General features: G+C 43.8%; 1 protein-coding gene and 1 long non-coding RNA gene across 2 annotated transcripts; one reads left to right on the plus strand and one right to left on the minus strand.

Annotated features, from left to right (window-relative positions):
* LOC128086063 (uncharacterized) lies at positions 1-18,514 on the minus strand. Its single transcript, XR_008209226.1, has 3 exons — positions 17,428-18,514; positions 8,543-8,659; positions 1-125 (listed from the first exon to the last, which is right to left on the minus strand). It is a non-coding gene; the product is annotated as an uncharacterized LOC128086063 (long non-coding RNA).
* A 5,166-nt stretch (positions 18,515-23,680) lies between these two features.
* TMEM158 (transmembrane protein 158) lies at positions 23,681-26,809 on the plus strand. Its single transcript, XM_052694222.1, has one exon. The coding sequence runs from the start codon at positions 23,835-23,837 to the stop codon at positions 24,735-24,737; it is 903 nt and encodes a 300-aa protein (XP_052550182.1). The 5' UTR covers positions 23,681-23,834; the 3' UTR covers positions 24,738-26,809.
* Positions 26,810-27,741: the final 932 nt, after the last annotated feature.

The following is a 27,741-nucleotide window of genomic DNA, read 5'->3' on the forward strand; positions in this document are numbered from 1 at the left end:
CTCAGTGGAGTTGTCCTCTGGGATAATTTTAGACCTTCTGACTCAAATTGACTCCAGCAGGGATAAGAGATTGGCTTGGAAGAAGGTACCATTTTCAGGTGAAACGGCTGCAGGGAATTATCCACCTAATGAAAGGGCAGAGACAAGGTATAATCTGTAACGGGATACACACCCAGGGAGATGGACAATCTAGAGACAGACAGACACAAATGAAGGAAATACAAAACAGAAAGGAAGGAAAAAGCATCTGAACTGAAGTCCCTACACAAAGGAAGAAAGGTTCTATGTCTGGTTAAAAAAAGAAAAAAGTAGATAGGGAAACAAGTTAAGTTTCACTCAAACCTCAGTTTCAGAGGAACTGATACATGTAAAGAAGTCTCTGAATACCAAAGACCTCTTTTTGGATTCACATAAGCATTTAAGCGCTCAGCTTTTGCCATTGGAGATTTTAGATGCTAATGATGAATAAAAATCAATCTAAATAACATCTGATGTGATGAAGAGTATCAGAAGGTCCACTAAATTTGCTGCTGTTCTGTCTCCAGTGACTTCTGTGAAGCAGGGAATTACTTTCTCTGTCCCTTTATGCATTATTCATTTATCTACTTACTTCAGAACAGACATCTAGACCTCTAAACACCCATAAAAGTAAAATAGAAAAAGGAATTAAAAGCACAATACACGAGAAGAACAAACGGTCACAGCCAAAACTAGGTACACTCAATACAGTCACACAGTGAATAGAGGTGTGCCATTACCATCATCTTATCAAACATTCTGGAAGAAAAGATGAGCTTTTCTGTATTATGTTTGCTGAAAGAAACATGCTTCTGCAAGAGGCTGTTCTTTTTTCCTTCTGACTGTCAGGTTTCAAGTGATGAAGGAAAAAATAACTCATTTTGCTGATAAGTTATGAGGTTCCAAAACTGTTCTGTGGCCATCCAAATGGCTGCCTAGAAACCTCTCAGGAGATTTCCACCAGTCTCTGAATACTCTGATATGTACCGCCCAAACCTGCTAATTAGCAAAAGTGCCTCTGAAGATTATACCACCAAATAGATGCAAATTACTCTTCTAATTTCTTTCTTTATTACATTCCTTGTTTCCTTTGATGTTGTAATGCCTTTTTCTCCCCATGACAACAGACTAGCAATGGCTGATAACATCTTGAAAGTAATGGCTAAATTTGAAATTTTATTTTGCAGCTTCTGTCTTTTAGGGACTTTTCTTTGACCATATTTTTGATCTCATCTTCCTCTGCAGCTTTCTCCTGTCTTGCAAGAATTGATTTCCATTTTCTTTGGCATTTAAGTACACTTCACTCTTGTTCTCTGCTTTCCCTTCTCCTTGTTGGTTTTTTTTGTGTTTTTTTTTTTTTTCCTTCAATTTTCATAGAATCATAGAATGGCCTGGGTTGAAAAGGAGCACAGTTATCACCTAGTTTCAACCCTCTGCTGTGTGCAGGTCACCAACCAGCAGACCAGGCTGCCCAGAGCCACATCCAGCCTGGCCTTGAATGCCTCCAGGGATGGGGCATCCACAGCCTGCTTGGGCAACCTGTTCCAGTGCTTCACCACCTCTGTGTGAAAAACTTCCTCCTAACATCTAACCTAAACATCTCCTGTCTGAGTTTAAAACCATTCCCCCTTGTCCTGTCACTATCAACCCATGTAAACCCATGTTTTTCTTTATTACTTTCTTCCCCCCAAATATGGAAAATAGTTATCAGACAAAATTATGCTGTTTCCAAATTTAGTGGAGTTGAAGAAAGGCTGCATGGCTTCACCCTGGATGTTTTGAGAGGATTTTATGTCCATGTCTTCTATCATATTTTAAGTAACAAATTCCCATGGACATCAAAGTTGCCTAAATATCTTCGAGAAACTGTACCTCTGAACAGAATGTCAATATAGCTTGCTTGTATTGCTAAGAAAACATCTGTTTGTTCAAAAAGGTAGTGAAACAGAATGAAATGCCCCAGCTGCTAGTCAAAAACTAGTTTTGCTCAACATGTATAATGTATATATCAATATGTAGGTATGGATATTACACATTATTATCAAAGGAATAAGAATATTTTATGCTCATATATGTCCTAAAGTTGTTGAATAGTGATGTTTTTCACACATTATTTTACAAAGCTATTTTACAAAGCTATGGTCCCAGTAACATAAACACCAGTGTGGGCAGCAGCAGCAGGGAAGTGACCATCCCTCTGTACTCAGCCTCCTTGGTGAGGCTGCACCTCAAGTGCTGTGTTCAGTTTTGGGCTCCTCACTGCAGGAAAGACATTGAAGCCCTAAAGCGTGTCCAGAGAAGGGCAATGAAGCTGAGGGGTCTGGAGCAAAAGTCTTATGGGGAGTGGCTGAGGGAGCTGGGATTGTTCAGTCTGGAGGACTCAGGGGAGACCTGATTGCTCTCTACAGCTGCCTGAAAGGAGGCTGTGCTGAAGTGGAGGTTGGCCTCTGCTCTCAGGTAACAGTGATGGGATGAGAGCGAATGGCCTCAAGCTGTGTGAGGGGAGGTTTAGGTTGGACACTAGGATACACTACTTCTCTGAGACAGTGGTCAGGTGCTGGCACAGCCTGCCCAGGGAGGTGGTGGAGTTACCACCCCTGGAGATGCTCAAGGAATGTTTAGATGTTGTACTGAGAGACAGAGTTCAGAGGGAAATATTGGTGATAGGTGGACAGTTGGAATGGATGATCTTGGAGGTCTTTTCCAACCTTGGTGATTCTCTGATTCTAAGATTCTGTGATTTATTTATTATACGAGCTAAGATGTCCATAACTATTCAACTGTCTACTTTTTATATATCTGTGTTCTTGGCAGGAATACATCTGGCATCCAGCAAATATTCCTGCTTTTGGCACTTCTTGGTTGTCTCTCCTTTCGCAAGCCAGAGATAAGGATAGTAAGTGCATGAGAAGATTCATATTTTTCTTTTGTTAATGTTCAAAATTAAGCACAAGATGAAGCACTGTGGCATAGCTACCCAGATTCTACATGGGTGTGTGATTGGTGGAACTGAATGTCCTGTGTGGGCTAGTGTTGAAGAACATTTCAAATAAAGACATTCAAATTGTGCAATAATTTTTCTGTGGAAGAGGATGCAAAGACATTCCTTTGTCTAATGGGCCACTATATATCAAGTGTATGTTATAAATTTAGTAACACCAACAGAGGTTGCAGCATATTGCCAAAAATATTCCAAATACTATTACAGTGGAGAGAGAAAATAAAAGCAGAACATAATCTGATGGCAAAACGAGATATTGTCGTATCCATCCAATTCAACAATTCAATCACTGAATAAAACCAAAATAATTTGTGACATGTACCCTGAATATTTGTTTATATATACCACAGAAGACGTCACAGCATAAAGAGAGATGCTCATTGCAAGAATCAACATAAAAAGCAGTAGCTGAACTTCAGAAAATGATCAGGAAATTGTAAAAGAGATGCATTCAGCGTTTAGCAAGTCTCCTTACATTTTGAGGGAGTATTGCCATGAACATGCAGTATGAAATGACAGAACAGAGCAGAGGGCAGACAGACACCTCCAGACAGTAGGTGACTGAGAGTCCCAGGAAAGCTATGAGAATCAATGTTGTCCTTGGGTGGCATGGCTGGAGACAGGAGAGAACATCTTGACACAGAAGATGTACACTTGGTAGCAGTGTGACCACCCAACAGTAATGACCTCCTTTTGGAAATCTTCTCCAAGTCAAACTTGGAGTCCTTTAAGTCATCTGCTGTAACAAACTGCCAATCTGTTTGTGAGCAGAGACTGAGAACTTGCACTCAGCCCTGGTTCTGGATCAGAAGGGCAATATCTTAACATGATTCTCCTCACAGACAAAGCATGCTGTGTAATTATTGGTGTTTGTTTTTTCCCTTGTTCGTTTGGTTTTTCAAAATTAAGGTCCACCTACAGTGAACACAACAGGCCATCTTTGATTTCCCTGTCCTTTCATATTCTGTCTTTAACCAGAATCAGTGTAATTTTAGACTGGCTTCCTCAGTTTTGTTGTTTGCGTTGTTTTAGATCTATTGTTTTGTAACATCTTACCACATATGTTTCCAACTTACTATACATTAATAGAAAGTTTTCCTTGCTGTGTCCTGTGCAGTTACTGTAACTGCTCAAGGTTGAATGACTGGTGGTACTAATGGAAATTTCATAGAACAGTATAAATACACAACAAGAGACTCACCATGTAGGAAAACTCCAGATGTGCCCATCAAAAATGCACAAATACAGGCATATTTTGAATTAGATTACTTCTTTGTTTCTGGATCTGACAACACAAAGGTATGCCCAATAGCAGAACTGAATTTGTGCTTATTATAGATACTGTTTCCTATCCTGAAGAAAGGGACTACAGTTTAGGAGTGCATCTGTTGTGCTTCAACCCAGCAGCAGCTCAGCACCATCCAGCTGCTTGTTCACTCCCCCTGGGTGAGGTGGGGGAGATAATCAGAAAGGTAGAAGTGCAAATCTCATGAGTTGAGATAAAGAAAGTTTACTAGATAAAGCTGGAGGTGCCATGCAAACAAAGCAAAACAGGAAAATCATTCACTGCTTCCCATCAGCAGGTAGATACTCAGCCATTTCCAAGAAAGCAGGGTCTATCAAGCTTTTCTTGGGAAGACAAATACTATCAGTCCAAATGTTCCCTTACTTCTCAGCTGTATTGTTCAGCAGGGCACTGTATGGTACAGGATATCCCTTTGGCTATTTTGGGTTAGCTATCCTGGTTCTGCTCCCCTACAACATCTTGTGCACCCTGAGCCCCTTGCAGGCAGGGCAGCATGAGAAGCAGAAAAGTCTTCAGCTCTGTGCACGCAACAACTGAAATATTGATGTATTATCAACACTGTTTTCATCAAAAATATAAAACTCAGCATTATATGAGCCTTTATGAATAAAATTAACTATCCCAAAGGCCTTAAAGATCATCAAGTTGAAATGCAACCTAACCATTACTACCCTAGCCCTAACATCCTTCCGCTAAATCATGTCCCTGAACACCACATCTAAATGGTTTTTAAACACATCCAGGGATGGTGACTCAACCACCTCCCCAGGGAGCCTATTCCAGTGCTTAACAACCCTTTCTGTAAAGAAATTTTTCCTGATATCCAACCTAAACTTACCCTGGAGCAACTTGAGGCCATCTCCCCTCATCCTGTCACCTGTCACCAGTAAGAAGAGACCAACCCCACTCTCTCTGCAATCACCTGTGACTTGATGTCTCTGTGTGTACCCTTAACAATCCAATATTGTAGTGCCCTCAGTGACTCAATACTCTTATTTCTTGAGAAGGAAAGGAAGATCTCAAGCATCAAGCCAAACTTCAAACAAAAGCCATTCAGGGCAAATCAGCATGTCAGCTGATGTAGGTAACTCTAAGCCCTTTATCAGCAAGTCATGTTCTGTAAACATGTTCATCTGCCATACTAAAGTGGGGGTTTAATATCCTTGAATTCCACGTGAAATTAAAGAACAATAACAACAAACAACAAAAACACAACAAATGGCAATCATATGAAAAAGGATAAGCTATAGAAACATTGAAATTCTATGAGGCTCCTAAACCAGAATTTAGGGTTTACTTCTAAGTTCATGTACCTTGGCAATGTTTTGTTTTAACCCTCTTTCCACTACGAAACTCCCCTAACTTCAGCAGAAGTTCTGAGCCATCAACAGGAAAATAACTGCTCTCTGCAGGCACCTCTCCTTCCTGTGGGGACAAGGCAAGCTCTTCTAACCATAAGCCTTCATCTCCACCAAAGCCCATTTCTGGCCCTGTTTTGCTTTTGTGAAGCCCACTGCCCTGCATGGTGGGAGCACCATGCCCTGTGGATCCTCCTCGTGCTCCATGCCAACCCATGGCAAGGGCAGGCAGGTCTAAGCTGTGACTAGTGGCTCAGCAAACAGAAAGCTGAGCTGCAGAGTATCAGGCACACAGCAGGAGACCACAAGTACTTAAACAATCCTTGGAAATTAGCTAGCAGGTCTTTCCTTTTCAGCAGGGAGAGAATTATACACTATTATCTTCCTCCTCTTGTGTTCACCAGTGCCATGCCTGATTTATGCTGGGACAAGTGGAGAAGACCTAGTCCAAATATATATAGTAACTGGCAACTGTGTGAGCTGGTTTACTTCTCATCTCCTCAGCCCCCTCAGCTTTCCTCAGCTTTCTTTCAGCATAATTCCTTTTATGATTCCTTTTTCTTAAAGGAAGGAAACAGCCCTAGTTGCAGCTAGGGCCTGCTGAATGTCTGCAAGTCTCAGGCCACCAACGATGGCATTTCTTGATGGGCAAAGATAAAAGGAGGCTCTTCAGCTCCCCTGCTCTTTCCACAGATTTTTTCCATCTGACCCCTCTGCAGCAGCAAAGCAATCAAAGAAAATGAAGCGATAGGAACTAATTTAGATTGTGAGAGTTGATTAGGAAATTTAGGAGCGAGAAATAATTTGACAGGGGGAACAATCTGATTGGATTTAAAATTCTGTACCATAATGGGCTGTGTGGGGGTTGTAATTACTCCTGAATAGTGGTGATGTAGCCAAGCAAGGAGAAAAAGGTGTTCATGCTTTGCATGTCTCCTGTGAGGTACTGAAAGAGAAGTCTCTGGCTGCTGACAGGCAGCCCATGCATGCTGCAAGTCATGGCTACTTTGACAAGGAGCTCCTCTTGCAGATAGGAGGCAGCACACATCTTGCTGACCATGTACCACAACTGCACCTTCGCATTTACCACCCATTTTTAGAAACTTTCAGCAAATATTGACTAAGTGCCACAGTGCTCCTGATGTCTTTACTTCTGTCTAAGAACTCAATAGACGTAGAAAGCAAGCTTGCCTTCCTTATCAGCTCAAAATATTGTTCCTAGAAGAAAACCCCTGTCTGCACTAACCCCAGGTTCCCAAATGTAATGAAGTAAAGTAGTTCACAATGACCACTTTTTTTTGAAGTTCATTATCTTCTTTCCCAGGGCAGAGGATTGATGAAAGAAAGAAAAGGTTCAGATATTTTCTGGATTCTTCCCTGGGACAAGTTATAACTTTAATTAAAAATGCTGCTTGGGAAGATGGCTGAAGTACAAAGGCTCTACTGGTACCCCAAAAAGAAAAACCATTCTCTTCAAGAGAGAGCTGTGCATGTGTGGTTTTTATGTTGTTTTCTCAGATTTTATTTGGAACTGTAAACTGGAATTATGTTTATTTATTTTAAGGAGAAATTCAGGATTGAATTTCCCATTCAGAAAAAAAAACTTGCTGAAAAAAATCCCAGTGGTTTCAATCACTGTGTGCCAGCCATAGTGGTATCCCTGGTACTGGCAGGAAGCTGTACTGATCCACATCACATCACATCCACATTACATCACCAATTTGCTCTACATACACAGCCTGCTCCTGCTCTGCAGCAGTTGCAGCTGCAATGAAGGCATCGTACACTCTCAAGTGTCTTTTTGAGACAGGTTGGCCCCTGCAAAGAAAGCAACATCAGGCTCTGGGAGTAACCTGCAAGTCTGGGAGATTGTACCTGTGCTGAAAGGAGCACCTGGTGATCTAATTTCAGTGTAACCCCCCATTCAAACCATCTACGATATATATACAGTATAATTATTATTATTTATTTTTTGTTGGGGCTAATTTTCTTCACTTACAAATGTGATATTTCTGGGTAGTACAAGCATCTGTCTGGGAATGGAGAACAGCTAGCACAATTCTGCTTACTTTGAGTGCCAGTTCAATGGAATCAAGCAGCAAAGTCATCTAAAAGACCTCTGAAGAGCAGACAAGGCAACAACAGCTATGTATTTTGTCTTTCAAGAATGTCAAATGCATTTCAGATTTCTTAGTCTCCCTAAACATTTCTGGTGATTTCTGTCCTAAATCTGCTCTGCTGCTGTCATCTGTTTCTCTATAGCTAAGGCCAACAGTCACAACTCCCCTCTGCTGGCACACAGTAACCTGGTAACACAGGTAACCTGTCAGGTCATTCTGGACGTGACACTGATTCCTGTCTTGCTTCTATCTGTTTATCTATCTTATAAAGTTTGGTACCTGTGGGCAGTAGTGATTAGGTTTGTGATAAGCATGCTTACTGCATTTTTCTTTGTTTTTTTCCCTAGAACTATGTGTATCAGTGACACAAGTGTGTCACTACCTGTGAATCCCTTCGCTTCATGAGGAGATGGCTGCATTCACCAGCTCTACCACCCTCCCACCTCCTGATTCCACATCCCACAGAACACTGCTATCACAGAAGGTACCAAAGTGGCTTCTCAAGTAATCTGGTTAAGCCAGTCCAGTGAAGATTTAAAAAACAGGGCTTACATAAAAGGTTGAGCTCACATCTCTAGTCATAAAGCATTGTATTGTGCAGTATTGGACTGTATTCAAATACTTGGTGTGGCAGGTGGGCTATAAATGTTTAAACAGATGGATTTTGACAAGCTCAGGAGTTTCATTCCATTCAGTTCACTATACTAAACATGATACATGAACAAAATACATGACTTACAACCAAATCCAGGAGATATGGGTACCATCATGGATGCTTGTCTCCCTCAGTGGTGATGAGGCCTCCAGAACAGGTTTTCTTTTGAAGACCATGAGAGCAGGTGCATGGCAGATACCTCTACAGAAGAAATAATGACATTAAGACTGGTTAATTCCTAACATGAGCATTTATGTTATGCACTATTATTCAAATTATAATTATTTATATATAAATATATAAATATATATAGAGAGATCTGCTCTATCAGGATGTCTTATAAAAGCTGACTTAGCCTTCTTTCAGATACTGGCACTGACTACTGCTTAATTTGGCCATTATTAGCAGCTTAGTGAGGAGTCACTCAGGTGGCAGCAGATTATCCAACACTCAGTGTTTAAATAATTACAAAATTACAAGTTCTTTACTGCAAATACAGAAGGCTCCACAGATTAAAAAGATCAGAAATGGAGGAAATTTCAATTCAGCAAAATGTGACCTTCCAGACACATAATTTATCTTGCTAAATACTCAACTCAGTATTTCCACTTCATTTTCTGTGGGTTTTTTAGCACTGCTTAAAAAAATTATGGCTACTCATCTCTGAGGTATCAGGTCAACCACAAGGAAATCTAAGCTAACAGAATCTTCTATACTCCATCACGGAAAACTATTCCAGTGAAATATCATTCCTTCCTCTTCTGTAAGTCAGTAACAACCAAATACAACACATTCTGTGACCTCTTTTCAAAACACTGACAGAATTCAAGCTACTTCCTTGTGACAACAAAGAATAAAATTAGGTAAATGAGCTCAGGCTGCAGAAGTTGTGAAGCTTTTCCTTGCCTAGGATTACTCAGTTAATAAATGCTGGACTGGATAAATTAGACATAGGAAATCAGTACAAGCTGAGTGAAATCTGGGTTCAGATTCTTATGTTACCTCATTCACCCTCCAGAGTTCAGCTCCCAAAAGCTCAGCTGGGAAAGGGACTGACTAGCTGAACTGTGATGAGGTAACACAAAAAGCTCTGCTCATGACAAACCCTCTGCATGTTATAGAGAGCTTTGATTTGTCGTGGGGCACAGATGGTGCTGCAAAATTGTAGGAATACAGTCTGGAAAAAATTCAGCACTGGAGGGTCAAGTTCTTTTCTTGAGATATGAATTCAATTTTTGTCATAAACCCGTTGCAGAGGTAGAGCTGTGGGCTATCAATAATAGATCACATAGCTTGAGTTGCAGTTTGAATTTTTGGGAAGAAAGTTACGATCAGAGAGAAAATACTTGTTATTTCCTGGGAGCAAATGTATCCATGTGTCCGTAATGACTGCTGACAAAGATGTTCTTCCTCCTCCCAGTCAGACACCCGCTGCCTTCTGAGAGATACAGGTATGCAAGGCCCCTTCACACCTTCCCATCGGGTTACAACCCTTGAACAAAACTTCATGTCACAACACATAACAGAAGTGGAATAAATATCGCATGACAAAATGTTCAAATGACACATCTGAGTGACTGTAATAGCAGTGTCATCTTCTTTAACCTTTTAAACCCAGGATGTTTCAAACCATACACCGAAAAATAGTACTTCCAGTTCTGCTATACCAGTGCAGCGCTTGCCTTTCACCTTCTGCGTTGTTGAGGTAAAAGCAATTAAGATGAATCTGTTTTGGTTTGTCTGTGGAAGAACAACATGAGCCTTATGTTAAGTATGCAGAAAATATCCATTTTGCTTAATGTTTTGTTAAATATTTAGATCCAGAAGAAATAGGACAGCTTCAATCATGTTTCTGAATGACCTGGGCACCACTGCAGCCTCCACTGGGATAACAGCTCAGTTGCTAGATACATAATTCATTTTTTTATCCTGCCCAGTCCCTGATGTGTGCAAAGGTTAAAAAAGATATAATTAGTCTGCTCTGTTCCCACCTCCGGCCCACACAAACCCTGTCTTTTATTCAACCTGTCATCGTTAGCAGTATTATCCAGGTCTCCTGAAAAGAGACAGCAATGAAAAAAATTATGGTAATTTAATTCAGAATGATCTTTCCTTTGTAGCTTGCACATTACTTTTGAGATACATCTATTAATAACCTGTAGGAATCAGCTTCTATTTACGTAGCACTTTTCTTCCCGAAGGGTCTGTAAGCACTTTGCTAACCTTAGGGATCATTTCATTCTTTCCTGACAGATAAAGCTCAGTTTCATCTTTATGGCAAACTTCAGGCAAAAGATAAGGACAGAAGATTAGTGAGCCAACTCAGTTCTGCAGAGCACCACAGCTCCCACAGTGGACAGCTGTGATCTGGCAGGAGGTGCCCTGCTCCACACAGGTGTTGTTACCCCAGTGCCCGAGTCTCATTTTGTCCTTCTCTCACTGCCAATCCCCCCTTGATGGCACAGAATGAGCTCCAGGATCCAAGGAAGTCCTGCCATTCCTTTGTGGTGATGTTCCCAGTTACCACTCCATCAATTGTAGACCACATTTTGACCAACATCTAGGGTGTTGAAGGAATAATTCGTTCAATTTAACTAAAGTACTAGAAAACTCTGGGAATGCTGGGGAGATAAATCCTGCATGACTGTTACTGTTATTCCTCTGGATTATTTGGACTACAGGGGCACCCACAGATGCCACCAAGATGAGTTGCCATGCTGCTAGGTGCCGTAGCAGTATCCAGGAAGTTGTATCTCAGTGGCATCCAGGGAAAGGACAAGAAGCACAAATTGAAGTACAGGAAATTGCACTTAAACATGTAGGTCACTCTGAAAGTAATGCCTCCTTTTTATTTCCATGGAAACTACAACGGGTACAAAGAGCACAATAACACTCTTTGGTAGAGCGAATTCTCAGCTATGAAACACTATTCTTCAACATGGTCACCACTATTAGCTATGCATTTTCACCAGTGATGAACTAGAATCTTCATGCTGCACTCCTGAAAATCTGTGCCAGTTGTGTGATGGCTGTCCGGAACATAGTTTGTCTTTCATGTCATTGTCACCACAACTGAAACACACCACCCTCTGCCCCACTGTGCTTATATCCCACTGCTTGGTCTCCATAAATATTCATCAAGTGTCAAGGAATGTCACTGAGTGCCATTTTTTCTGCATGGAGGAATTAAATTCCAACACCTTTGTTTCAAACAATCTTCCATGTCAGACACCATTTTGTCAGACTGCTTATATGTGTACGTGTATGTGTATGTGTATGTGTATGTGTATGTGTATGTGTATGTGCATGTGTATGTATGTAAAATGTATGTATACAGTTGGACTGGATGATCTTAGAGGCCTTTTCCAACCTTGGTGATTCTATGATTCTGTATGGGGTCATCCTACCTCAAATATAGCCTGTCAACTCTTTTAACTGTTCAGTAGACTACCTATATACGAGATCACAGACAGAATTACCATCCATAAGCTTTTCTAGTGCCTTTTGTAACTTTTTTGCAGTGAGCTGAATGGATCCGGATGCAGCAATGCTGCAGGTATACCCTTCAGACAATGATCTTGTTCAATACTCAGTTATTGTTCATTGAATGGTGATAACTCATATAGGACTCAGGAGTAAATAACTTTCTGTGAAAAAAATACTTTTTGAATTCATTTGACTTCAAAAACAATTTCTAATAGCTGAAAAAAAAAAAAAAAAGACCCGAAAAATTACTGCAGAAATCATGGAGTAAACCATTATTGCTATGGCCATATTGCAATCAAGTGTATGGTCTCAAGACTCCCCAGTCCCACATGTCTTAATCAGAAGCAACTCTGTCAAAATCAACAGGATTATGTTGATGGAAATACTGCATTCAGAAGAAAACCTGACCTTTGGAATGAATTACTTAGCATTCACTTTCATATCTCTTTGCAATCTTAACACACTGGAAACAGTACATTAAAAGAGCTAGAATAATCTGACCATAACAGAGTGACCAAGAGTGAAACCTCTATAAAAGATCTTTCATGCAGCACTAATAGTCAGTGTGGTGTCAGGTTGATGATGATGATGATGATGATGAGCTTGAGGTCTATAAAGTCGGCACAAAACATAGCTTGGTAAAGATAAATCATTTTGTCAAAAATTGTCACTTCCCAAGTTTGAATTCAATGACATAAACCTTTCACTCTTTTAGGGTTTTTTTTTTGTGATCCTGTAGAAATGCTTAATAAAATACAACTACTTTTGATGTTACTGCTTGATACTGGCTTTTGTGTACATTATCTTCTGTATTTTGCATTAAATAATACAGATAATACATAACAGAATATTGCAGATATGTGGCATCTGAAACATTAATTTTATGGAAAGTCTTAGCAAAATTAATCAAGATAATACAGTTGGCAGAATGTAGCTTTTGTTATTGACGCACTAATAGTAAGCTCACTCTTTAAAATCCATGCCATGATAGCTTGGAAACAAATGTCTTCAGAATGTTAACATCCTGAAGAATTTTACTTTTCTACCTCAGAATGACTGCATATTCATTTAGTTAGTGTCAGAACTGTCTGTGGAAGAGGCCTCGGTCCAAACCAGTTCTGATTACAGTAAATAAGAATTTCCACAAAAGAAGCACTGCCTTGAAACTATTTTTGAATGTTGCCTTTGAAGATTCCATTTGCAAGCATACCTCAAACTCCTCTTTGTTGTTAGCAGTCATACAAGAAATCCCAGTTCTCCTCTCATGTCAAATTTCTTTCCAGTACAAAGGACTGTCACAGGGCCTTGTGTCAGTTAAACCTCAGATTTGAGTTACACGAGTAATTTTGCCTAAATTACATCATTTGTTTTTTATCATTGGGAAAATCTCCATAACATATCCTATAAATCTTTGATACTAAAGACACTATTTTGAAGAATAAAATAATGGTAAATTATTAACCACATTCATCTTCGCTGATCAGCAAAGCCTTAATAAGTCCTGTTTATCAAACTCATTTTTGTTCCTTACGTGTGAACTCGAGGGGATAAAATTATGGAACAAAAATAACATTAGTGTTTGCAAAGTCTCTAGAGAAAACCAGCTATTGGTGTATGTGACAACAGGGAGAACAGCTGGAGAGCCTAATCCCCACCGCCTCCAACCACGCAAAGCCCCACAGTTTTGGCAGACCGACTTAAGATTTACGATGCTCCTCACTTCTCCCTAATTTTGTCACTATATCACTATATTTGTCACTAATTTTGTCGGTGGTTTTCTCTGAAGACACAAACATATATATTTATTTAATTTCTGGTTTACTTGTGACTCTAAGCTCTGCATTTTCTTTTATGCAATTATCAGTTTAACGAGCAACTACCTTCACTCAACAGTTCTGCAGCTTCTTTATTATCACTGTCAACAAACCAAATCTCGCTGTATGTGAGAAGCAGAGAGAAAAGAAGTGCGATGAAAAAGTCCCCAAGCTGAAACTGTGCTTGTTGTCTCATGCAACCAGCTCTCCAGCATTTCCATGTAAGTAGAGTTGCTGGCAGAAAGCGAAAATAAATCGTACTGGTCATTTTACATGCTGAGAAACATCTAAGCTGAAGCCCCAGTTACACTGTTTTGGAATTGGTAGTTACAAACCATAGAAAAGGAGGACTGGCAACATCGGTCCAGATAGCGCAGGTAAAAATACCATCCTGTCTGAGAAACTTTCTGTGACCTCTAAGTATGAGAATCAAGGACGAGCCTTCTGAGCAAGGATTGGGTATTGCCCTGTTACAGATCAAGACAGAAAACTGAAATGGAAGTCCAAGATTAATGATGTTTTCTTGAAAAGTTGTATGATTGTATTTAGTATGTGATATGGCACTGTACATTAAACAAGGATCTGCCATTTATTTGGAGGAGCCTCACAACGAGCCGTGATCAGTGGATGGGCAGGGCATCGTGTATCAGCAGATACCAGAGTCAAGAGGAACAAATCCAATTCAAACAGCAAAAGCATGGAAAAAAAGCTAAAGGGAAGAAAATTGAAGAATTTCTAAATTTGGAATTTCTATAACAGGATGTTCAGGTAATCTTGCAGATTTCTAAGCAAGCTGCTTCTTTGCACAGAAAGAAATATGCTCCTTTTTCCCCTGGCATTGTGCATGTATATATTCAGAGAATCTGGGAAAGCAGATTCTGATCTAATCTGTTATTTGCAGATGGTATTGATCTAGCACAAGAAGGAAAATTTAGCCAATGAGTATTTTATGGCAGGAATGAAAACTAATTCAATATTCACATACACAGGCAATACAGTACAATAGAAATTATATTCTCATATGGCGTTAGGCTACTTAAAATATTACAATCTCTCTATTAGATTGTCCTCTTTATTCTAATGGTACACTGGTGTCAGCTTCCCTGACTATCATTGAACATGAAAATCCCATAGAGACTAATTAAATTTTCCTGACTTGTCAAAAGAATACAGGGGATTATTTTTAATACCTATTTTTACCTCTGTGGTTTTATCTAACCACAATGGATAAGATGTGACCAAAGACACAACCGTACCTATGTCACCTTCTCACAACCAAGTCTTTCTCTAGGATTTGGGAAGTATATACCAGAGCCTGGAAACCAGGAGACCACAGCCTTTCTACTGGAGGTTTATCAACTGCAACAGGATAACTCTGGATATCCATAGCATATGGGTATAGGAGTGAAGAGAAAGAGTAACTTCATTCATAGCTAGAACTCAAGAAGCCTCCATATCTCGTTTTGACAGACAACCACATGCCAATCTTTCTGAGAAGATAAAAGGCAATTGACATCTCTATGTACTCCACATTGATGTAAAAAAAAGGGCCAAGGAGAAATGCAATGATGTGGGTAATGGATTTACATTTATGAGTAACAGCAAAAATTGACATGAGAGCGTGATCAAGAAATCCCACTGCCTAACTTAAGACATGCATCTTAGGGCTGTGTCCAGGCCTGGGGCCCCCAGCATAAGACGATGCAGAGCTCTTGGAGCAGGTCCAGAGGAGCACTAAGATGATCAGAGGGCTGGAGCATCTCTCTTGTGAAGAAGGGTTGAGGGAACTGGGCTTGTTGAGCTTGGAGAAGAGAAGGCTCCGGGGAGACCTCATTGTGGCCTTCCAGTACTTGAAGGGAGAGTATAAACAGGAGGGAGAACAAGGGTTGTGAGGGCTGTTTACAAAACAGCCTGTTTACAAGGGTGGATAGTGATAGGAAAAGGGGAAAGGGTTTTAAACTGAGACAGGAGATGTTTAGATTAGATATTAGATGTTTAGATTAGATATCATTTTTCACACAGAGGTGGTGAGGCACTGGAACAGGTTGCCCAAGGAGGCTGTGGATGCCCCATCCCTGGAGGCACTCAAGACCAGGCTGGATGTGGCTCTGGGCAGCCTGGTCTGGTAGCTAGCAACCCAGCCCATGGCACAGGGGTTGAAATCAGATGATTTTTGAGGTCTTTTTCAACCCAGCCCATTCTATGATTTCTTTGTATAGTAAAAAATCCAGTCAGGCCTTAAAACTTGGTTATTTCACTGAAGAGCCAAGCAGACAACTTCAGGGGCTATAATCTCTCCTTGCTCCATAATTATTACTTCACAGAATGAGTAGGTAATGCTGACTGAAAATCAATCTGCTAGAGAGCAAGCTGTTAGTACAGGGTGTGTTTTCTACATATCTCCTGCTTCAGAGTATTAAGAACATTAGCATGGAAATAGAAAATTTTCTTTCTGAAAAGCCCCTGTTTGCTGCTTGTTCCATATATCAAGTTTAAGGACTCAAATCTGCATTTGTTCTTACTTGTATAGCCCCTCCATTAAGGACTTGGTCCTTGATATCATGCATAATGTCATTTAAGAGAGCAGAGGTCCCGCTGAAAGCAATCAGTGGCCTTGTTCACATCCTGGCTTTGCTGGATTAAGTCAAAATGTGCATTGGAAGTTAGAAATTAAATCTCTGACTCCATCGATTTTCATAGAGTTTAGCAGAGGTATAACAGAAATGCCTGAATGCTATTCTTGGGTTTTGAGCTCCTAATTAAAGCTTAGACGATTGTTCCATACTGATCGCAGCCATTACTAGGAAAACAAGTTAAGTGTGAAGAAGAGTTCCCCAGAAATGAAGAACGTTTTTTTTTTCAAACCCAAATGCTACCTATCCCAGAAATGGCTGACATTTTTTTCAGCCTGCCAGCTAAAACTCAAACTGCCTGCTGTTTACAAATCGTGGCGATGATTGACTGATCAGGGGATAGGAAACATTACCACCTTCTCTTTGACATCTCAAGACTGCTACCCAATTCAAGCCATCACGTTCACTGTGTGTGCTTGGATGACTCAGCCTTACACCCTGGCATTGGCTCTTCCAGAAAGAGTTAATGTGGTTCTGCTGACTCACGGAGGCAGATGAATCTCTTTTCCCAGTTTGATAGACAGGAAAATTGTCTCATAGGCAAGAGATCCCGAACAAGGGCACGCACGTGACCAGTATGCACATCACTGCAAGTGGTACCCAAGTGCTGCTTGAGAACACAAGGGTCTCCAACTGAGCACACCAACAGCCAGAGCAGCTCTGGGAGTTCAAAGCTAAGGTGTGGATGCACAACGTGGAAGCAAGGAGGAGTTTAATTTTCACTGCTAATTTTATTGATGATGTTGATACTGTCATGCTTTAAATGTCACTGATCTGTTTCATGCAGCATCTCCAAAGTATTATAATTCCTCTCAGCTTGCTTTGCCAAAGATCCCAGCCAAAGCCTGTGCATATTCTGTATTCTAATTTCTTCTCTGTCTAGAGCACCTGGAACTGTCTCAAGTTCATTTATTTGGGCACATCATTTTGAGTTTTCCACAGTTATCTTCCACTCTCCATCTGCAAACTCCTTGTTCTCACTCTCAAAGCCCTTTGCAATTCAATCATGCTTCATGCCACTCCGGTTGTTTCTTACCCTTCCAGGGGACGCACCCTTGCTTTGTCAATTGCAGCCTTCATTGTTGCTTCTCTAGCTTTATTCTACACTTCCCCATACATCTGAGGACAAAAATCAACAGTGAAAACAGTAAAGTTGCAACTGTAGGTAACCCGCTAATAACAGAAAGGCAGAGAACGGTCAGGGCTGGACGACCAGGGCTGGTCGACTCAGGAGCTGCACACAGGATCTGCATCACAACCCCTCATTTGGCCTCTCCTTCTCCTCAACTTGCTTTCTGGAAAAGTTCTTTGGAATACAGGCTGTCACTGACAGCATTTTGCATTTGTGCGTCTCTGTGCAATGTCGCAAAGTAACTCCTTAATTAACCTGTGAACTACCTTTTTCCCTCTCCTATACAAAAGGATCACTGTCCAAGTGTCTCACAACCTCACAGTCAGCATGATTTTATATTTTGTAGCTGTGCTTTAAAGGCACAGAGAAATTGAGACAACACTGGAACCCTACAGGAGTGCCGAACCCACACCTCCTTAGTACAGAACAACACCAGATTTCTGTGCCTGTCTCCTTTTCCAGTACAGAGATAAATAACAGTAAACACAAGCCCTAGGGCCATATTCAGAAATGGCTGGGAAACACTCTAAGTATTTGCAGAACCAAATGCTTTCTGGGGAGCTATTTTTCAGTGTGTTGTTACAGTAAATGTTTAGATTTTCCAAAGACAACCTCATAAAACGGTCATTAAGCAGTGCTATTTTATGTACAAATATTTTGCAGAACAATTTAATATGTAATCACACAAAACGTTCTCACATGCCTAGTACCTTCACAAGCATCAGCATTAACTACCACTTTAGTTAGTATCTCTTTTCCTTCAAGAATAGCTGTGACAAGCCAGGGGTTGCTTGTCAGATATTCAGAGCGTAGAATCATAGAATGGCCTGGGTTGAAAAGGAGCACAATGCTCATCCAGTTCCAACCCCCTGCTGTGTGCAGGTCACCAACCAGCAGACCAGGCTGCCCAGAGCCACATCCAGCCTGGCCTTGAGTGCCTCCAGGGATGGGGCATCCACAGCCTCCTTGGGCAACCTGTTCCAGTGCCTCACCACCTCTGTGAAGCACCTGAATTATCTCCATTAACAGAGGGGAGGGAGGGATTTGTGCTTCATGAACACACAAAACTTGACATGGTCATAACTACCCTGCCATGGCCTTCAGCAACCTGGCAGAAAGCAGTCCCAAATCCTGCAATATGCACACTGTGCCTGCAGAGACCATTTAATTTGGATTCATTACCTTCACGATTATAGCAGATCATACATTTGCCAGTTTCATCCCAAACTCCAGCACAAAGACAGATTTACTGGTGAAATAAATACAAGACCAGATAGTACTTATAAGTACAAACTGTACTACAGTCAGGCTTCACCAGTAAAATTTAAAATGTGTGGTAGTTACAAGACAAAATAAATACAGTCCAGTATAGTTCAGCTGAGCCTTCCCTAAACTTTAGAAGTTCAGATGTGAGAAAGTCTCCTGTGAATGAGGGCTTTCAGCCTCCAAGTGGGAACAAGGCATGAACAGGAGTCTAGACTTCATAGAACACTGCTTCAGGTCAAAACCTGTTGTAAAAATACTGCATTGTACAACTGAAATAAATGAAAGTACAGCATCTGTAACTCCACAGGCAGACTAGATCTAACCAACCTAACTTTTGTGATTACCTATAACCAATCTGGTCTGGTGCTAAGATCACCTTCACCCGTGGAAGTGCAAAGCTTGTTCTTTGGACCACATCTATTCCTACAGATTTCTTTCTGATTTAACTCTGTATAAAAGCCTCAACCTATATACAGCATGACAGAAGGAAAAAAAAAAGCTTTGGAAGTCTATTAATACATTCCCTTCAGCAATCTCTGCATATATTTCACACCTAGATTTGAAGCAGCCTTTTCAGTCTGTGCTAGCACAACAGTCTACCAGAGCCTGGATATGAGCTCTGAAGTACTCCTGAAAGCTTAGAGAGGCCTCATCCCGCAGCCCCACTGTCTTACTGATACCACTTCATGTTCTGAACAATTTTTTCCTGATTTCTAGCAAATGTATTTGCAGCTGGATTAGACCTTGCAGTCACTGCCATGGCTAAGTGGATAACTCTCCATCGTGGATTTGGATTTCTGATGGCAGTTGCTTTCTTTCAGTTCACACATCATCAGCTGTGTGGTTTGCACGGAGCCCCACTAGAGCCCATTTCCACGTATGCTGGCTGAACACCCCTGGTCAGGCCCTCGCTGCTGACACACCGCACTCCCTCTTATGCTGGTGCAGGAGTGTGAGGGTTATCTGAAAAAAGGGCTAAAGATGGAGCTGAAAATGCTTACCATGCTTTGATGAAACATGGCATGTATTCCGAAAGTATGCAGAAACAGCACCTCCTGGGACAGCTGTGTTTGCACAACTGAGGGAGTGGTGTGGAAGTTTTATCTGCTGCACATAGACATGAGTTTCAGATGGTGAGCATTTCATACAATGAGCATTGCTGAGACTGTGCGTGCTGGCTCCTCTGGAGGGATTATGCCCTTGTTCTCAGCCTGCTTGCCAACTGGCTGCTCCCCCTGTCTGGGCTTCTGATAGCCAAGTAAAGAGTGCTACGGAACGTTGGCTTGTTTCATGCAGTGCACAATCTCTGTTTTCTGCAGATAAATCTGACATGATGCAGCAATAACAAGACACTTGTTCATCCAGCTTCTATGATGAGTTTCAGCAGCCTCGTTGCAAATAACTTCTGACAAATCCACAAGAATGCCAAGCGAGCAGAAAATAAATGAAGGTTCCAATACCATCCCCACCAAAAAAAGTAACAAGCAGTAAGGAAACGTTCCTTAGCTCCTTGCTCAACAAGCAAGCTATGTTTTCTCAACCATTGTGCAACGAGTATATCCCACAACCATCATAAGATCAGCTCACTCACATTACTCTGAGGTTCTCCCCCCACATTCACTACAAAACTGTTAGCTAACCAAGCCTCCTAAATTATATCACAGAAACATTTTTGCTCTGCTTGGCATCTCTTAGAACAACCTCCAGGATGACTGGATCCTACTTTCACAGAACTGAAACTGCTCTTTTCTGAGAGGAGTCAAAGTACCAACTTCTTCCTCCTGACTGCTTCCCTCTTCAGCTGCTGACTGTGAAATTCTCCTTATTTACCTGGCACTTTCACACAGATTGGTAACACACTGCTATGGCTACTTGCTCCTAACATCTTTTTTTTCCTACAATTGACAGCACGTGTCTTCCCACTGAAAAATACGCTCAGTAACGTTATGTCTGGTATCCAAAACCCCTTACTCTCTACTTTCCCATCTTCTCTCCCCTTTCAGAAATGACAGCCTCAAAAGAGCACCCTTTGTCAATAAGAGTTCCAGTTCTTCTCTTTCCTCAGTGCAGATCAGGGTAAGCGTGTCCAATTGAGGAAGAACGCCTGCGATCACAAACTTTTCACTTCAATGCAATTAGGGATTTGCCACTGGAATCCGTGCCTTCTTGGGGTCAGCTTCTACTAGCTGCAATGAGATCCTCATGAGATGCAGTTTTAACACCACTTGGGCAGAAGTAGTCCTGATATCATTTCACAAGCATTGCTTTAATAAAAGTCCTTTGCAAAATCGTTATTAAAATGACTCTCAAAGTTTCTGATTGTCCTTTGCTATTAGCCTTCATCCTCCCAACAGCTCTGTGCTCTGTCTCATGACACTCCTACTCCCTTATTACTCTACTATTCCCTTCTAAGATTTCATGGTTATAGGCCACTCCACACCCTCTCTACCACACTGACAAATGCTGCAGTGACCTCTGGCACGTATCGCCATCATAGTTACATCCACAGCATCAAACCTGCAAGATCTCCATGATCCGTCTCTGACTTGTGGGTCACCTTTGGCCACTCTATTTCTTTATGCTTCTGCCTTCCCAGCCATAAAACAACCGTGTTCTTTGATATTTATGGATGAAAACCACAGAACAGAGTGTACTACTTAGAAGAAGTTTTCAAGAGTGCTGCAACCTCACTGAATGACTGAATCCATGCCAAGATTAATTATATCTGATAGACCTATCAATTAAATATTTGCAAAGGGTCCTGCTGGATGATGGCTATCAGCTACTGATCTAACACACTTTATTCTTGTACCTGCTTGCTCAATTATTCCTTGATGAAGAGGAATAGATCTGAAGCACCCATGCATCTCCAGCCTCAGATAAACGGTCTTGTTTTAATTCTTCGCCATTGCAGTCCAAGTGATGCTAAATGGATCTAACATTCCTGGGGCAAGTTATCTTTCTTTTCATGAAAAGAAATATAGCTCAACTCTTCCTTCCCAAGCATCCTCTCAAATACCCCTGGCAGCATTCAGTTGGGTGCTGGGAGTTCTGACCAAAAGAGCTGAAGCTCTGCCTGAGAATGTTTCCCACCCACACACTGCAAGTGTTCAGGAGCCAATCTTATTTATGAAGTTTAGTTTGATTTCCAGTCTCTTGTGCCAAAATCCCAATGAGATGTGATTTATACACAGGAGTGGTTGCAGAATTTTGGTATTATTTGCTACAGACCAGTACACTCGTTTCAACTGTTTTGGGGTCCATAGACAAGCTATGACATAAAAACTGGTAGCACAGAACTTTGGATATGACAGAGGGCATCAAGAGACGCAGATACACATTCAAATGACAACAAAAAGTATCAGAGATCTCTTGAATAAAAGACATTGAAACAGAACTGAAAATTGCATTAACTGTATTGTCACAACGGAGCAAGAACCCTCTGGAATCAGACAGCTTCCTTTGGATGCTTCATCAGGCACACTGCTCTGCAATAAGCCAAACTAAGAACCCAGACAAACAATAAACATCTCGTAGACAACATCCTTTGGACTGATCTGGAATCAAATATGAATCAATTCTGGTGCCTGGGTCTCTTTTGCATAGAAAGCAAGCAATTCCATGTTTTCTCATGATATATCAGGAATGACTTTGGAGACAGAACTGATTCACTGCATTCATTCATGTTGAACTGCAGCAAATGTAAAATTTACTTGCCAGTCTCATTCACTACCCTTGCTCAGTTGAAATAGTTGGGGCTAATATTGCATTAACTCTTCCTCCACGTAAGAAGGTGCCCGCGTGCCTCCTCACCATGACTCTGACAGGGGACCAATGCCAGCCTGGAAGGAGTGAGTGCTCTATGGAGTTCAGTTCTGTTGTTTACATCAGTTGTCCCATACATACTCGGAACCTATTTTCTGTACTGATTCCTCCGCTCAGTTTCCGTTTCTGTCTAAAAAAAGGGGCTACAAAGGCAAAGAAAAGAATTGTAGTCCTGAACACTTGCCAGGAAAACGTAACTATCCCCACCTCATAGCCCGAGGTAAAGGCTATGAGCGTTCATCGTTTGTGACAGACCCGTTGTGCCCCTTCCCAAAGCTCTGTGTCAAGAGTAACGCTACAGCAGCACGGAGTGACAAAACAAGCCGGGGTACCGAGACTGACTGCAACCTCCCGATTACAAAGCAGCCTTCCGAACAATGCACACAAGTCCCACAGCTAGCTTAGCTACTCGCTGCCTCGGTGCTCCTCGGGACGCTCCTACACGCTTCAATCAGTGCGGCGGGGCCCGGCAGGGCAACACGCGGTGATGGGAGTGCCACGGCCGCCGGCTGCGGAGCGGCTCCCGGTTCCGAACCCGGATCGCCACAGCAACGCGGCAGGTTCCCGAACACCGCACCGTATCCCACGGGTGAACACCGCGTTTCCTCTGAAGCGAAAAAGAAAGCGTGTAAATTCGATTCCTAGATGCGATTCCTTCCCACCTGCTGCTCCCACCCCATCGTTCGCGTAGCAGCCTCTTTCCCCCTCCCCTGGCTCCGGAGCAGGGAAGAAGACGCCAGGCAGGGCAGCTCCCGCGAAGCTGCCCTCGGGGCCGGCAGAAGAGGAACGAAGGGGCCCGCGGGCTCGGGTACGGCGGGCCGCTCGCCCACTCGCCGCGGCCCCGCTCCGTGCCCCGGGCCGGCGGGGCACCGGGAGCCTCGGCCACCCGCAGCGGACGAGGAGGGCCGAGAGCCGCCCCGGTCCGCGGGCGCCGCCCGCGAGGCTCCTCCCGCCCGCCGGGAGCCGCCGGGCCGGGCCGGGGGCGGAGGAGGCGGGGAGGGGGAGCCGCTGCCGTCACCGAGGCTCCCGGCTCGCTCGGCTCGCCGCCGCGGCAGCCCCAGCCCCGCTCCCACCCCCTCGCCTGCCCCCACCCTCCTTCCCTTTCTCTCGCTCTCTCGGCGAGAGCGGCGTGCTTCTTCTCGCAGGTGGCGGCCGGCAGCGCCATGCGACCTCCTGTTCCTCCTGCTCCTCGCCTTCCTCTCCGGCGCTAAGTCAATGCCATGCTGCCGCTGCTCCTGCCGGCGCTGCTGGCCGCCTGCCTGCCGCCCTGCCAGGGCTGGAGCCCCTCGGCGGCCGCCGGCGGGCAGGAGGAGCAGGAGCTCTTCTCGCCGCCTGCCAACTCCTCCTCCCGCTCCCCGGCCGGCCTCGAGATGGACCTCGACGGGGCAGCGAGCAAGGAGGACGGCGGCACCGCCAGCCCGGGCACGCCGGCGACCCCCAGCCGAGAGCCGTCCCCTTCTGCCCCCACCTCCTCGGGGCAGCAGCAACAGCAGCAGCCGCGGCTCCAGCAGCCTCAGCTCGCCGAGGACCCGCACTGCAATATCAGCGTGCAGCGGCAGATGCTGAGCTCGCTGCTGGTGCGCTGGAGCCGCCCGCTGGGCATCCAGTGCGACCTGCTGCTCTTCTCCACCAACAGCCACGGGCGGGCCTTCTTCTCCGCCGCCTTCCACCGCGTGGGGCCGCCGCTGGTCATCGACCACCTGGGGCTGGCGGCCGGCGGCGCCCAGCAGGACTTGCGGCTGTGCGTGGGCTGCAGCTGGGTGCGGGGCCGCCGCGTCGGGCGGCTGCGGGGCTCGGCGCCCCAAGCGCAGCCTCAGCCCCAGCCCGCCGCCTCCTCGCTGTCCTACCCGCCGGCGGCCGAGCCCGGCCAGTACTGGCTGCAGGGGGAGCCGCTCAATTTCTGTTGCTTGGATTTCAGCCTGGAGGAGCTGAAGGGCGAGCCGGGCTGGCGGATGAACCGTAAGCCCATCGAGTCCACGCTGGTGGCGTGTTTCATGACTCTGGTCATCATCGTGTGGAGCGTGGCCGCCCTCATCTGGCCGGTGCCCATCATCGCCGGCTTCCTGCCCAACGGCATGGAGCAGCGCCGCAGCGCCGGCACGGCCGCGGCCGCCAGCAAGTAGCCATCCCGGGACCCCCATCGTTCGTCGTGTGCTGTGAGGGACGCGGGCGGGCCGGGCTGTGCGCGCTGCCCCTCCTGCCGCGTTTGTTCTCGTGTGTGAAGCGTGTGAAGGTGCGCTGCGCGACCGGCCGCCGCAGGGGATCCGCTGCCCCGCGCCCCCTTCGGCCCCGCCGCCGCCACGACCGCATCCTGTGTGCTCGTTTTGTACCTTTAATAACCGTTTTAAAACGACTTTTTAGAAAAAAAGAAAGAAAAAAAAAAAAAAAAAAAGCGTTCCCCTCCAAAATCTACGCGGAAAATAAAAGACCCTCCCGTTCAACCGCATTTTCTGTAGTCGGCGGTTTTTCTTTGTGTGTATGAGCGCAGTCTGAGCGGGTCTTCTCGTTACTTACAGCAAGGGACGTCTCCTGTTGGCGGGTCTAGAACTGAAGCAGTGTGTCTGTTGTTATTGCTGAAGTTGAACGAGCCTTTTCCACTGTATTTCCCTGCTGAAGTAGTGTGTGTTTATTATCGTTATCTCCACGTTATTTGGCTTTTAATACAGAGGTTTCTTTCAAGAACCTCCTAAGACTTTTGTGAGTCTGTTTCCACCAGGATGGATGTGAGAGTTAAGCCAACCTGTATCCAACCTGTCCTCAAAGCTCATCTTTCCCCGTGAGAAGCTGTTAATGGGGTTGGTGGTGAAAAGGGGAGCTGTAAGCCCTTTCTGAGTGGTGTTTGTCGCATCTTTGCAGTACGTTAAGGTCGTATAGCTACGTCAGGGTGAGGTGGGATGGAGAACATGTCTGTTCTGGAGGTCCTCCAAGGGTATTTGCTTGGCTCGGCTCAAGCGCTATGGCTTTCTCACCAGTTAGAGGTTGGGTGGTTTTGGTCCTGGGAAGATCATTGTAAGGTCTTTGAGACATTCTACAAGCAGCACAGTGGTGAATCTCATCACCTCCACCAAGTGCATTCCACAACAGCAGCTCAGACCCAGTGCATGTGCTGAAGGGATTGTGATGTGGTGCTTCTTTCTCAGCTCCAATTCTATAAGGTTGCTCACGGAAAGTCTGTGGGGTGGAGAATGAAGAGAAACCACGGGTTCACAGCTAGATTGTGCAAGCGTGTAAGAAAGAAAGGTTTGCAAGATTTCTTCTTCCCTATCCAAGCAGGCAGTTGCATAGTGTGAAGTGTCGCTTGGTGCATGCTTGGAATTCTTCAGCCTTACCAGAGGTTGTTTCACTTGCCTTAGACACAATTAGTCCAGCTGAAGTTTCTGCAATCAATATATAAGCTAAATGAGAGGGACTTGCGATAGGAATTCTCCTTCCTTTGTCAACATCAGTGTCTTTAATTTGTTGGAAACATACAAACTCACTCGGAGGCTAATCTGGTATATTTGTAATGCTTCCTTCCCCACGGTCTGGTGGAAATGACTGGATGAAAAACCTGGAAGGATTGAATTTTTAGGATTCTCTTGATCAAGGACGTTTTTTTCCTATATTTTTTAATTGAGAACAAAATAACAAAAATGCATGCTCCGTGTTTGCGATATCTGGAGGAAAATGCAGATAAAAAACAGATTGATAAACTGCCTAAATAAATGAAATCAAGATTTTAAAATCTTCCATGTCACTGTGCTACCTCAACATCCACCATTTCTCTGGTTGATTGCATGTCCCTGGAGTAAATGTAGCCACGGGGTTGTTTGGGAAGCAGAGGGTCTGCTTGCCACGAGAAGTTTGCTTTTGGCCTGTTGAAGCGAAGGGCACATTGCACTGTGTTCTGTCTGCATCTGAGATGAGATGCACAGAAATGCATCTTGCTGGAGTGCGATTATTTGCCTGCAATGACCTGTGTGAGATACAAGCCTTTTCATAATGAAAGGCAAGGCTACCGAGAGAATCAGGTCGTGTTAAACACCTTCCCAAAAGATAAACGCTCTGCATACTCAATAACTATTGGAAACGTGGCCGTGACAGAAAAGCATTTCGTGTTAATGAGGTGCATTTAGTCGGAGTTAACAACTCCTGCTGAAGTTGTGCTGTGGTGCATAGTACTCAAGGTTATAATCTCTTCCTGCTTATCCTGGTTTCACCGGTGATGTGCCGATGTTTTCTTTCTGAATTGCATCAGCATAAGCAAGGGAGTGATGCTGCTGTCAGGAGCAGGCAGCTTCAGTTATTAAAGGCTTTTTATTTGCTGTTCTTATACACCTACTAAGAACTCTAAAATTGGTACTGTGTCTTTGAACATCTGCCAACATCAGCTTGAATACAAACCGCATAAATAGGCACTGCCATTGTGGGAGGCATTCAGAGACTACTGATCTTGGATACAAAGTGTAAAGAGCACTTCTCAGTTAAAGAAAGCATTTTTCTTAGACTGCAGAAGGGTTTTGCACATCCCCTTCACAGAGGACAGGTGTTTCTGTCCCATGTAAGCAAGGACTGCCTGGCACAACAGAGGGCATAGAGTACTGCCTGCACCAGGCGTAGGCTGACATCTCCCAGCCTCGGCTGGCAGTGAGGTGGCAGCAGTTTCTCCTGAGGACAGTTGCAGTTTGGCACCTGTAGCCATTCTGGAATCCTGGTGATCGCTGATGGGCCAGAGTTGACCCGGCAGTGAGTATCAGCAGCCATGGGCTGGAGTGGTCGTTGTGGAAATGCATTACACAGAAAGTTGTTTTTTTTCTGGGCACTGCTGTGGTGCTCCAGCATCAAACAGTAACCCTGCTTCCCAAGCTGTGGCTGCTGCTGTGCCCCTTGGTAACCACTGGGGTAACAACAGATGGTGTCCTTTCTATCACCGCTTTCCTCTGCATCCATGGGAGTTTGGTCTGAATTAAACCTGGAAGATTCAAGCCCAAAGTGATGTAAAATGATACAGCGCCATGCCAGCTAGTTGCAGCTTCCAACTCCAGACACTGAAATGTCTATTTTCTCTTTCAGTGGCAGTGGAGTTTTATTGTCGCTTTACTGAGGATGATTCTAAGCCCTTTTTATTCATTTGGATTTATTTTTGAA

Source organism: Tympanuchus pallidicinctus, unplaced genomic scaffold (assembly GCF_026119805.1).
Source record: "Tympanuchus pallidicinctus isolate F22 unplaced genomic scaffold, pur_lepc_1.0 scaffold3, whole genome shotgun sequence".
NCBI classification, from domain to species: Eukaryota; Metazoa; Chordata; class Aves; order Galliformes; family Phasianidae; genus Tympanuchus; species Tympanuchus pallidicinctus.